Genomic DNA, 13,393 nt, shown 5'->3' on the forward strand with positions numbered 1-13,393 from the left:
GTGTACAATGAGTAGGTATTGGTATTGGTGATGAAATAAAAAAGAGAAGGGGAATGGGTAGGTTTTTGGTTTACATTAATAAATATTAGAAAAGAAACATGTACAAGACTACATTCATCAACTGAAAGATCAAAAAAGAAAGAATACATTGTATACTAAATTACTTATATAGAGTTTTTGTTTACTTAGACTTGATATAAAGGAGAATTATTATCTCCAAATACCCAATAAATTTTATTTACAAAGTATATATAATTTCTTTATTAATATAAAGAAAGAATCATTATTTTTAAATATAAATTCAATTTAAGAAATACATAAATTGATAATTTCAATTAAAAATTAAAAACCTTTATTATTAAAATTATTTTAATAATTAAAATAATATTCATATCAATTAAATGGAGATGCTTATATTTATACAAAGTTAGCATGAACCATTGGTAACAATGAAAGAAAGGAAGCTAATAGAAATGAAAGACTTGCATTTCAAGTATACCCTGTATACCCTGCCAAAGAATCAAACAAACAAACTAATGTCTCTCCTTATTGAAAACCCACTGCTTTACAGTCACAGCAAACTTTGCTGGAAGAATTGTCTGTCCTGTCGTTTTTTTTTATTGTTTCAATCCACTTTCTTAATTTTTTCTAGGGTTAATTCTTTTCCTCTCCTATTATTATTTCTTTCTTGCTTCAATAGATTTCTTCAATTATTCTGTTGGCATGAAAAGAAGAAGTATTATAAGTAACAGCCATGGATAATGAAGCATAGGCAAAGCATTTTGTGATTTTGTATTCTTATCTTACTCATTTTTCAAAGCCCAATTACCCATTTTCTCAAGTCCAGCAAAGATGGGACAAGCCTGGGGAAATTTGCAGAGCACATTCAAATGTACTCCAATGAAATTTTCCTCAAATTCTTCAGTGCCCAATACATTTCTTCCTGTGACCCACTATTATATTTTGTTTCTTGTTTTTTTTATATTGTGTTTCTTTTCTGTTGCAGCTAAGATACCAGAAGAGAAAGTGAGAGCTATCATAGACCATATATTTGATCGTGCAATTAAAGATGCAAAGGATAGAGCTAAGTCTAAGGATCCTTCATCACCACAGATAGAAAAAAATACTCTCACCTTTGATGAGATGCATTCTGCAATAGTTCAAGTCTTCCAGTAAGAATAACCTCACCATTTTTTTTCCTTTTTAAGTTTCTAGATTAACATAAAGAATAAAGTTTTGATAATTTAAATTAAAAGCTTTATATTTATGAATGTGATTGATGAATAGGGAACTGAACAAAAATATTCCTGGTGCCAAGTATGCTCCTCCCACAAAGGATCAGGTCGCAGAAATGCTCAAGGTTTGGTTTCATTCGTCATTAAAATCATATTATGATATTGTTAGTAGGATTCAATTGTGTAGTTTTTTGAGTCAAACTCATTGACCCATGATTCATGACTAGTGATTCGCAAGAACCCACCTCTCATTAAAATCAAGATCACCCCTCATATTGGCATGAACAGTATCTCAAAAATCAGATTGAAGAAATAACAGAAAAATGGTTTAAGCGACGAGAACAACACCATTGAGTTTAAATATGATCATTTAAGCAATGTTCAATTTATTTATGAAATCATCTTGTTGAATGGATCCCATCTAATAAAATTAGAAATGTATTACTATTGAGTGCAGAATTTTGATACAAATGAAGATAAGCAGATTGACCGTGAGGAGTTTTCAAAATTTGTACAAAAGTTCACTGTAGATCTGGTGCGCATATATGCAAAAGAGTTGCTGATAATGACTGTAGCAATCCCTGCAGCAGCCCTAGTGACAAAGAGGGCTACCAGGGGAGTCCCTTTTCTGGGTAACCTCGTTGCCAAAATACCCACTACAGTTTTTGTAGCTGGTGTCACATCTGCAGCTGTGGTCTTATTCAACAAGTAATTTCTTGTATCAGCCAACATAGATATTTGGGAAATACATTATTCTCAGCTGCTGTAATGGAAATAAGAGTTACTTTAATGCTTGATATTTGTTGCTTTGATGCCAAGAAATGGGCATGAGGATTCTTCATAAAGAAGAAACTTTCTTTATTGTATACATTATTTTTTATCAACTTCGTCAATATACAGAAGTAAATAAATAATTGAGACCGTTGAAATGTGACATGTTTGAAATCTTTCTTGGCCAACAAGTTTTATAAGCTTTAGTAGGTTTAAGATAAGCATGCTTGACTAGCTTTATGAATAACTAGAAAATAAAAAACTAGTTGTTTAGTGAACAAAGAATCAAGGCAGAGAGAGAGGGAGAAAGACCAACCATCTCCACGTCTATTTCTTGCTTGACAAGTTTTTATATAAGGAATGGTTCTCCCATTTGGGAGCTTCCTTTGCCAAATATTTATATTGACTAGCACTCACAAAATCTTTATGTAATTTATGATTAGAGTTAGAATTTTGATTTTCAATTATAGTTGAGGACTTTGTTTTTCATATGTTTCTAATGTTTGCCATGGAAAAGGTTCTAATCTAGGGTGGTGTGATCTTGTCTACTTTATGAGAAATTTATCCTCTATTACTACAACTTCAAAAACCTACACACTTATGAATGATATTTGATTCAAGACTTGGTGATGCACTATGAAGCACCTTTAGGAGTCTGTTGTAGGAGCAGTGAGGCATGGAAATTTCTTAGCTCCTACCTTTTGCTATTTTTATGTAAGATTCAAAGACATAAAAGGCACACAAATGGATAATAGATAAGGTGTAGAAAGTATCAATATTGATGCAATTTCTATATGGTGCACTACTTAATTCCGTATGATCCTTATATATGTTGAATTCTCAAGGATGTGATTAAGAATGATATTCTAGTGTCCTAGGGTTTATTTTTAAATATCTCCTAGACCTTAATATTTTAACATGTAAAATGATATACAATTTAGCTTCATCGGTTCAAGGACCAATTCAAGGTAAGATTTAAGCATGTTTGAATTTTGAGGATGCAATCATGGAAGTGATTTTGTCTAGTGGATAGAATCACATCTATTATCTAATCTAAGATGGAGAAACAAATATGGGTTGAGATAGATGTACACCACTAGGGCTAAAAATGTTGTTCAGATTGATGGCTTTTATAGATTTTGTTAGTTTATTTTCAAAATATGTTAAAATGTGTATTACTTGATATCCCAGTCAACCTCTAAGTAACTATCATTTTATAATACATGAAAAGGGCTTCGATTCAAGCACCCCCTTAAATCCCCTTGTGTGACACACTTTCCCCCTCAAACCACATGAAATAATTTAATTAGATAAAGCTTTCCACTTTATATCATTTTTGGGGAGTTGAGTAAATCAGTATAGATATAAAATTTTAACAGTATGTAAGTTCATTACAAAAAAAAATGACATTTATTTCACACATTGATACAAAAATTTTGAGAATTTTTGTAACTCTTTATACTATTGTTGACTTTTCTTCAATTAAAAGATGTTTCAATTTGGGTTAGATGTAAGCTGAAAGATTTCAGGCAAGAGTGGTAGGCTGTTAAAGCCCCTAGTTTGTAAAGTATATATTTGTGTCTCCTAGGGGTTTGTGTTTTAGTTTGGTTTTTTTTGTTGTGGGTGCTAGCCTTAATGTTGGGTTTTCTCACACCTTGTGACACCCCTCTTTTACACCATTTGACTGCTATGTAAGAGTTTAGGCCCTCTCCCACTTTGTCTAATCAAACAAATTACTAGAATTATAATCTAATTTAATCAATAATAAAAAAATTCAATAAAAAGCACTAAAAATATGTAAGCCATATATATTATTTGCAATGATCTATGTTTAAGAAAGAATCAAAAGATTCTATTCATATCTAAAGTTATGCATTATGGGAAATATCACTTCTTAAAAGGTACTAGACCTATAATAAACACTATTTAAAATTAACTGAAGAATGATAGAATGTAATAATTTTTGAAAAGTGTTATTTTAAATCCTATAAAGGTTAAAAAAATGAGATAAAAATATGTTGAAACCGATTTATAATAATGGTGTTGGTTCCATGAAGTGACATTGTAACCTAAATAATTGTATGAAATATACCCCCCTCAAATTAGATGATAGCATCAATATGGATTCAATTTATGTCTAGATGAGAATGTCATGTGATCACATATGACAATGTGTTTATCTAGTGTATGAAGAAAATGATAAAAATGTGAGAGATAATGTGAAGAGAAATAAAAGTTTGCCCTTGATTCTCCCCTAGGAAGTGATAACTTTAAGAAAATACCCCTAAATATTTTTCTAAAATCTTAGCAGATCTAGTTTGAGTGCATTAATTTTCATAGAAAATCAAAACCTTTTTTGTAAAAGCCATTATCTCCATGACGAGTTAAATTAATTTGTTTGGAAAATTACTAATTCTCAAATTATCCACATTTTGTATCATCTAATGAAAAAAATTAATGGCTTATGTTCTATTCTAGGAGGTTAATTTGACTCACTCACATTTATGAAATTTCTTTAATGAACTATTATTTCCTATAATTACTGGTATTACTAAATCATGTTATATAATCATAATGTTGAGCTTACCAATTGGTGTTGTATTCTCACTCACTACATGGTTTCATCAAGATGATTGTTCCTTCTCAGACTAATGTTTGAATAGGTACAATCATTTGATTAATAATAGTTGATTGAGATTATATTTCTACATATAAATAAAAAATAAATACTTTTTTATGAAACAAGTACCTAAATAAATCACTAGCTATCTAATTTTTAAGATTTGAAGTTGTATTGTACTTACAAGTTACAACTAGATCATTGTCAACCATGTAGCTATAGTTAAGGGAAATAAAGTAATAAATGCTTACATGTCAATAAGAGTACATTTACCATACTTCGTGGGGTAAATCGGTTAAATTTTAAAAATGTGTTTATTTGGAATAAGGTTACCTTTGTCTAATTGTTTTTTTTTTTTTATATATTGAAGCAAAGCATAAAAAGTTACATAAATAAGAGCAAGAAATAGGTTACCAAATAACATAAAAGGAGATGAACCAACCCCATATTACATATCAATAAGTATATATGACAATTTTTAACCCTTACAAACAACTAAATGGACAACCTTGAAAATGATAACAATCTAAATAAAAAGTAGATTAGAACCAAAATACATTGTGACAAAATGAAGGTCTCAAGAATGTCTTTGAATCTCGTCATATGTAGTATCATTACATAGAAGAACTTTAACAATAAATAACAATGTAGCAAAATCAAACTTTGAACTTCAATAATAGTTGCATCTGCCTAGAACACATGAGGTCTTTCTCATGAAGCTAGAGAGCTTGATATTTGATATCATCCAGTTGCTGAGAAGAATTCACCTATTCTTTGTGTACCCCATGCATATGAGAGCACACATAGACAATTTGAAAGATGATGTCAGAGTAATATTTTTAGCATTTGTTCTTCCGAATGAATAATTTGCCTTGAAAAATTTACCAAACATTTCAAATTTTCCATATATGAAATAAAATAGTACGTCTCATTGTGTTAGCCACAATATCATCATGCAAGACAAACCCCAAAATGGCTTGCCTCCAACTTAGAACACGACCAAAGACACTAGGGAGATTTTTGAAAATTGCATTAAACTTCTTCCTAGTGCATGAGCAGTCCCAAAATATGTGTTTCAAATTTTCACTTTTTGACAAAAAGGACAATTTAGAGGTTGAACCTTCATATATTTAAATCTTTCACCCACTAGAAAATTGAAGTGCAAGAGTTTCAAAGTCAAAATTTAAGCATTAGCCTCAACTTCAGACCTCCAATTTTGAGCACTAAGTTTCATCCAAGTTTTCTCTTTAATTTTGCATTTACCTTTTAAATTTAATCTAGGATTTAGAGACATAGTAGGGAGGAGATTCAAAAACACATTTTCAGTGGAAAGAATAAAAAAAGATATTTGGATAGCCACAACCATTCCTTGCAAAAAGTACAATGAAGAGGGGTATAAATCTTCATCAATAGAGATCCATAGACACCAAAGATTTAACAAATATCATGAACCCTTTAGAATTGTTGGCTATTCGGAAATTGTTTTCAATGCTATGCTAGATTTCCCAACTTAGCATATTAAAATATGATGCAAGAGCATCCCCGGTTCTTGGCAATCTTGCATCAACCAAAAACATTTCTTTTCAGTTTATTTTAATGTGTTTTAGAGTTTCAACATTTCTTTCATGTGTTCACCAGATCTTGTGGAGTTGGATTTTTCTTGTAATCATGACTATCTTCCTTAATCCTGAACCATGAGATGTTTAGATCTTTTTCTGGTAAGTTATCACTTCCAGATTTTGAGATAGTTTTCTGGCCTAGAACACCAGAACTGCTTGGACCTATTTGCTATTGGTGAATCTTGTAGATCCTTTCCATATCTTGCGGAGCCCAGTTCATTGATTCCTATGTTCCTTGGCGTGTGGCCGAGCTTCCTTTTGATCCACACTTCTTCCTTTGGATTTTTTGTAGCGGAGGCCAACCTTGATGGTTTTGTATGTTTCATCATGTTCATCATTGTTTGATTCTTCTTGGGCCGACTGGTTTCCTCTAGACCATATAATTCAATGTAATTAAGCATCATAATTTATTCAAGAAAAGATAGAAGATATATCTTAAGATTTAGAGGTTTGGATTGACCAATTCTATAATTGAGCATGTATGTAGCATGCCAGTGAGCCAAATCTTGTAGCCCAGATGTTACCAGTTATTTGTAATCAATTTTCATGATCTAATTCATTCAGTTATGCATTGCCTCCATCATCTTGTCTTGCTTTCGTTGTGTTTACTCTCGCTGCACGATCCAGATAGATCTCATTGAGGTCCCTCCTAACCAGGACTACACCAAAATCCCAAATGTCCCCAAACTATCAAATTCCTTTTTAAAAAAGATAAAGATCTTGCCTTGGAAAGGCAACAACTAAGGGTTTCTCGTGCAGGAGCACCCAAGAAGACAAGGTGGAGCAGGGTCATTGATGGGCCCTATGGAGGATTTGATGAAAAATGAAGACAAAAAAGACCTATAAGGTCTTTAAATGATGTAACATGTCCATGTGAGCCATAAAATGTAGTGAAATGCAATGTAATGGTCAAAAGTGTAAAATTGCCATTTTGAGCAATTAGGCCTAGAAAAGGCTAAAATTGGGTTTTTGGGGTAGAAGTGTGTTTAGGTGGATAACATATGTTTATAAGATCTACTAATGACCATTTTAATGTTTTATAAGATCTACTAATGACCATTTTAATGTTTATAAGATCTACTAATGACCATTTTAATGTTTTAGAATTTTCAGATATAGGTTTGGCAAGTTGACATAAATAGTTGTCAAACTTGACAACTTTGGAGCAACTTTTTGTTGTCAAAAAGTTGTCAAGAATGCAAAAAGTTGTCATAAGTTAGTTATAAGTTGGTTTTAGGTTGGATTTGGGCCTAAAAGGAATTTAGGGTTGTAAATGGATGTAATTGAATCATTTTGGGGTTGTTGGTAAAGATTTTTTGTTTAGGTTTGGAGTTTTGAAGCAATAAAAATCTAATTTTCATATGTATTTTCCAGGTTTTCACGTAGAACAGTCTGATTTTCTATTGTTTTGAGTGCTTTTATGAATTATTTTTAATCCCTTCATGGTTGGAGATGATTATATAATGAACTAAGTTTATTTTGTCTTTGTTTTGAAGTGATTTGGTTTTGTTTAGGTGAAGATGTCTAATTTCTTGTGAAAACAGTCATATCCCTGCCCTAGGGTTAATAGTGAGCATGAAAATGTTTTATATTTTATTTCCAGATTGATCTAACCCCACAAATGGGTATGATGGTGTATTATATTGTATATTTTCATAATATTTGGTTTCAGGAGGCCATGCACAAGATGGCATGTGCATTATGGGAGTAAAGGTCTGAAATTTTAGGGGCAGACTGTTGCAGAAAATACAGTCCTAGTATAGGGGCCATATCTCACATTTCCATTGTTGGATTTTATTGAGCATTGGATATTTTTTTTATAACCAAGTTACAAAGAATTTCATTGGAGCGATTGAATAAATTTGTTCAGTTGCAAAAGTTATGGGTGACTATGTAAGGGTCTATCAATATGGTAGCAAGGTGGTAGTTTTGCAATGATTTTTCTTTGTCAATGCATTGAGGCAGTTTGTTAAGTCTCAAAGGGCTGTGTTTCTATTGATTGAGTATTATGACACCATTTGTGTCAACTTGATCATCAAATAGTCTTGTATTGTTAAGTTTGAGTTGGATCCTTTGAAGCTCCGCATCAGTTTCCCATCATATTGAACCAACTTGTTCCACCATATAGATGAAGTTCCAAAGCTGAAACCCTGTTGTAAAGAGTAGATTTTCTAATTTAAACATTTACAGGCATGTTGCCAAACTTTCCAAAGAAATTGTTGGTTCAACCAATTAATTGACTGCCATTTCTTTTTACAAGAAGCCATAACAGTGTGATGTCTAACTAGATATTTCCATGGTGCATCCCCAAACATACCTTTTATAATCCATTTTGTTGATAAGAAGACCCCTTGAGTATTGGGATCTAATAAGCCTAATCCTCCTTTAGTTTTTAATTGAATGTAATGTACCCATGATGTAGATTTGAACCCAACAAAAGCATTCCAATTAGCCCATAAAAAGTTGTGAATTAGTTTTTTTTCAAATTATCACAGTGTTTATTAGAAGGCATCCAACAAGATGAATAATATACATGAGAAGTTAGAAAAATTTGATTCACAACTTGGATCTTGTCAACTAAAGATAGATATTTGTTGCTCCAAGAGTCAAGTTTATTTTTCAATTTATTGAGGTACCAACTCCACATGTCAAAAAGAGAAACTCCAAGCCCAAAGGGAACTCCTAAGCATTGGGAGATTTGACCATGTTTGATCTATTTCCATTCCTAAGGGATCTAATGAGGAGCTCAATCAGGGCACGCCATAAGAAACTCAACTTTATGATGTGTTGACTTCAAACTAGAAACAGAGCAGTAGAGATTGAGAATCTCCATCACATTCTTAATTTCCTCCTTGGTGTTTTTAATGAAGAGCATACTATCATCAACAAAATGTGAGTTTATAATCACCACATTATTAGGGATAGATAAACCCTTAATAAAGTTTGCAGTAGACAACCCAAGACATCAACAATGAGAACATAGAGGAAAGGTGACAAAAGACAACCCTGTTTAATAGATCTTTGTAAAGAAAATGGATTAGTCATAGACTTGTTAATAATCAGTTGAGAATTAGCAGATCAATATATAAAATTTGAACATGTTTTTCATAATTTGGGCCCAAAACCTAGCCATTATAACATCTTAAGGATAAAACTCCAGCGCATCTCGTCATAGGATTTATCAAAGTCAAGCTTGATAAGAAGAACATTCTATCTTGATTGGCGAGCCCATTCATGATCTTTATATTGAAGAATTAGAACAAACATTATTTTTAATGCCCCATAATAAGAGCCTTGGGGTTGATGACCTTTGTCTAATTGTTATGCTCGAATGTAGTATCCTAATAGAAATAAAAAAACATCATGAACATGTACAACCATGATGGCTAAAATATAAGAACAATAGAGATAATGTGGGAGATTTCTTATAAAATAAATAGATACTCCCATATAAATAATCCTAGCAAACTCTTAGAAGAGGTAATCAATGAATGGTCACTTAAGGAGCAAGAAATTCTAATTAATAATTCAAAAAGATAGAAATTGGAGAAATGGAAATACAATATTGACTATGACATTTGGCTTTTATTAATGAAGTGGAGATTTTTAATCACTTGAATTCATTAGTTGGTAGTTCAATTTTATTCCTCTAGAGGAGCAAGGACCAACTCAGCTAGGGAAAGGTAGGTGATATTGTCTAGTAATTCACAATTTATTTAAATATATGAATTTCTTTCCATTATACAACTTCATAGTTTATTTTAATATATATTTTTCTTTCCATGATGTAATTTCAATATTGTGTGTCTTTTTATTTTGGATAGTTTCATGTTGCTATGAAACTTTTGTGTTTGCAACTTGGTCTATTGAATGTTATGATGTACAACTTGCAAATGCATTCCCATGTTTTTGAAGACCATTATTTTTTTTTATCTTCCACCTAGTGAGATATATTTATTTTGTAGTCACATGCATTAAATTATTCAAAAATTGATTTTGACAAATTAACATTTATTTTGATATCACTAGTGTGAGATTTTGCCAAGATCAAGAGGCAATGGAAAACATAAATAAGAGAGACAAAATATATGATAGAAATAAACTATATTCTATCAAGATGAAAATATTGATCAATTGGATCATCAATCGATCCATACAATGAATATGAGCCTGCTTATATAGGCAAGGCTATATGGATATGTGAGCACACAAACATGACATGTGGCTCAATAATAAACAAGGGTAGGTAGAAAATAGGTGTGGGTAGGTAGGAGAAACAAAATAATAGTACACATGAGGTGGATCACCCACTGAATATGGAGTGTAACAACAAGATCAACACCATAAAAGGTGGAAATTCTCCTATACACACTATCCCAATGTGGCACAAACACCCAAGTGTCTCATACCCAAACTACTATGAAATGCATTTCCTAAGTAAACTTAATTAAGGTGTAATAATATCCAAGATGAATAATTATTTACACCAACACCCCCCCTTAAGTGCAACTTAGGGGAATGCACTTAAGTCTACAATGCAACTAAGCAATGCAAGATGGGTCTCGACTACGAGGCCATGTTAGGTACCATGTACGAATGCAAAATGCATGAAAACCAATGCAAGGAAATCTCTCACAAAGTGGGGAAAGAGAGAAAAACCCATTGGGAAAAAACCCTCCCCCAAAAGAGAGATGAAAACTAGATACAAAGAACTCCCATAGAAGTATGTGAAGGAAAAAACCCCGTGTGAGGAAAAAGTCCCCCCCATATGAGAGAAGAAGGAGAGAGACTAGGAAGCCCCCCCTCAATCTGGAATCTGCACCAATGATAGAAGCTTGAAGATGAATGAAGAAACTACTCCATGAACATCGAACAACATTCCTCCCCTTAGGAAGAAACAAAACCAAAGGTGTATCCATGAAGTCTCCCCAACCATGAAGGGAAGATGAAGCAAAAATACTCATGATGAAAGGAATCTCTGAAAATTGCTCAAGTGTCCCCATGTCGATGTTGAAAGGTACCCCCTCCAAAGGTTGTAAACTGCTGAAAAAGGCACTCCAAGATCTAGTGGAGATGAATGTAGAACAATATCCAAAGACTCATATGTCTCCTCAAAAGATAAAGAGACCTCCTCCAAGTGTTGTACAAAAGTATCCACAATCATGTTAACCTCTAAAGATTGATCATGTAGAGAATGCACAAGAGGGTTAGAGTGATCCCTTGCAACAATCAAAGAAGGATCATCTTCATCAAAGAGAAGATGAATGTCATGAATGGTGTCTCCCAAATCTGCAATGTAGGAGTCCACAAACAAACCTGCAATGTTTGTCAAGTAGGCATCCCAATCAACTGAAGCTGGAAGACATGAAATATCCTGCTGCACTGAATCATAAGAAGGCAAAATTATTGCACTAGATGCATCATCAGGTGCAATAGGTGGTGTGATATCAATAGAAGGAGATGAAATGCAAGGCTCAAGAATGGGGTCACATGTGAGAATCCCCAAGTTCAAATGCCCAAAGTTCTCCTCAAAATATGAATCATCAACATAGGAAGAACCAACCTTATTAATAGGACCAAAATCTGAAAAAGAGTACAACCGAGATGCATGATCAACCACCCCAGTTGCAATGATAGCTCCACTCTCCAAATCTCTAATGATAACTAAATCAGGTGTGAACTCCACAGTTTTCCTAGTTGCCCCATGTGTGATTTGATAGATGGAAAGAAGATTATTTGTCAAGTGGGGTACACACAACACATCATTGAAGGAGTTATCCCCAATGTCAATAGATCCTTTCCCAATCACATCCATGTATGTATGATTGCCCATCAAAATCTGCGGCATGTGGTAAGGCTCAAATGTAGAAAATATAGACTGCGAAGATGCCATATGATGAGAAGCCCCCGAATCTAGAAGCCATCTCCCTAAATCATGACTTGTAGTAGCACAAAGAGCTTGTCCCTTTCCTTTATCTATCCCAAAAGAGTGATCATTTCCTTTATCCTTGGAAGAAGAAGCCAATGTAGACATTCTAGAAGGTAGGTTGATTCTATTCTTCTCAAGAAGATTCTTCAACTCATCAATATCGTCCTTATAACAATGATGTTCATCATGTCCTGACTTCTTGCAATATCCACAAAAAATATTGTCCTTATATGATTTCCTCTTAGGTGAGAATGGTGAATCACCTTGTTGTGGAGAGGAAGATTGTGCTCCATCTTGTTGTGGTTTAGACTTAGGTTGCTTTTGATTCTTGCCTTTTCCTTGATTACTTTGATTCCCTTTGTTAGCCACCAAAGCTTGTGACTTTGAAGATTTGAGAATCCCCATCGTGGTCAACTTAGATTGCTCAAGTATCAACATCTCCATGAATGAATCAAATCAGGGAGAAGTGTATGAGGAACCTTGAGCTAACCTATGGGTGTGAAAGCTAGATATAAAGGCTGCATACTCTGAAGGAAGCTTGTCCAACAAGTTATAAACCAATTGAGCATCCTTTTTGTCAATTCCACAATCCTTTAGCTTTGCTCTTAACTCAGTTGCTTTTGTGATATAATCTTGGATTGTATCAAAATCCTTGGGATCTAAAGTTGTGAGTTCACTATCAAGCTTGTAGCCCTTAATCTCATCAACTTGACCTTACAATTTCTTCAAAATATCCCAAGCCTCTTTAATTGTTGTACACTTATCAATGTGAAAAATGAGGTCATCTGATACATACTTTCTAAGAGTTCCAAGTGCCATAGCATTCTTAGTAAGCCATTCAATTTGAGCATTAGGATCAACCTTAGGATCAGGTGGTGTTGTTATAGTTTCATTTACATAATGAATGAGTCCTTTTTCCATTAGTTTACTCCATGCCTTAATTTTCCATGATGCATAATTATGAGGAGTTAAAATTGGAAATTTAGGAGAACCCATAGCACCAAAATGAAAAAAAACAAGATAGAGAGAGTCACAATCACACAAGACACCCCCCCAAAATACTCAATCAAGAAATCCCCCCAAAATGGTGATTTTGGCACTTTATACTTAGTGCGTATACAATGGGCCACTTGCAAAACAAGGCAAAGTGGACTTCTGATTTCAATTTACAAATTCTCAAAATGAGATCTAAGAGACTTCAACAAATACTGCTAGTGAT

At 33.2% G+C, this 13,393-nt stretch overlaps 1 protein-coding gene across 1 annotated transcript; it reads left to right on the forward strand.

Moving 5' to 3' along the window:
• Window positions 1–735: 735 nt before the first annotated feature.
• LOC131069963 (uncharacterized) lies at window positions 736–2,169 on the forward strand. The gene is made up of 4 exons (XM_058005509.2): window positions 736–892; window positions 1,007–1,172; window positions 1,288–1,360; window positions 1,693–2,169. Exons 1-4 carry the CDS (start codon window positions 853–855, stop codon window positions 1,945–1,947), a joined length of 534 nt encoding a protein of 177 aa, XP_057861492.1. The 5' UTR covers window positions 736–852; the 3' UTR covers window positions 1,948–2,169.
• The last annotated feature ends 11,224 nt before the right edge of the window (window positions 2,170–13,393 follow it).

This window comes from Cryptomeria japonica, chromosome 6 (genome assembly GCF_030272615.1).
Source record: "Cryptomeria japonica chromosome 6, Sugi_1.0, whole genome shotgun sequence".
NCBI lineage: Eukaryota > Viridiplantae > Streptophyta > Pinopsida > Cupressales > Cupressaceae > Cryptomeria > Cryptomeria japonica.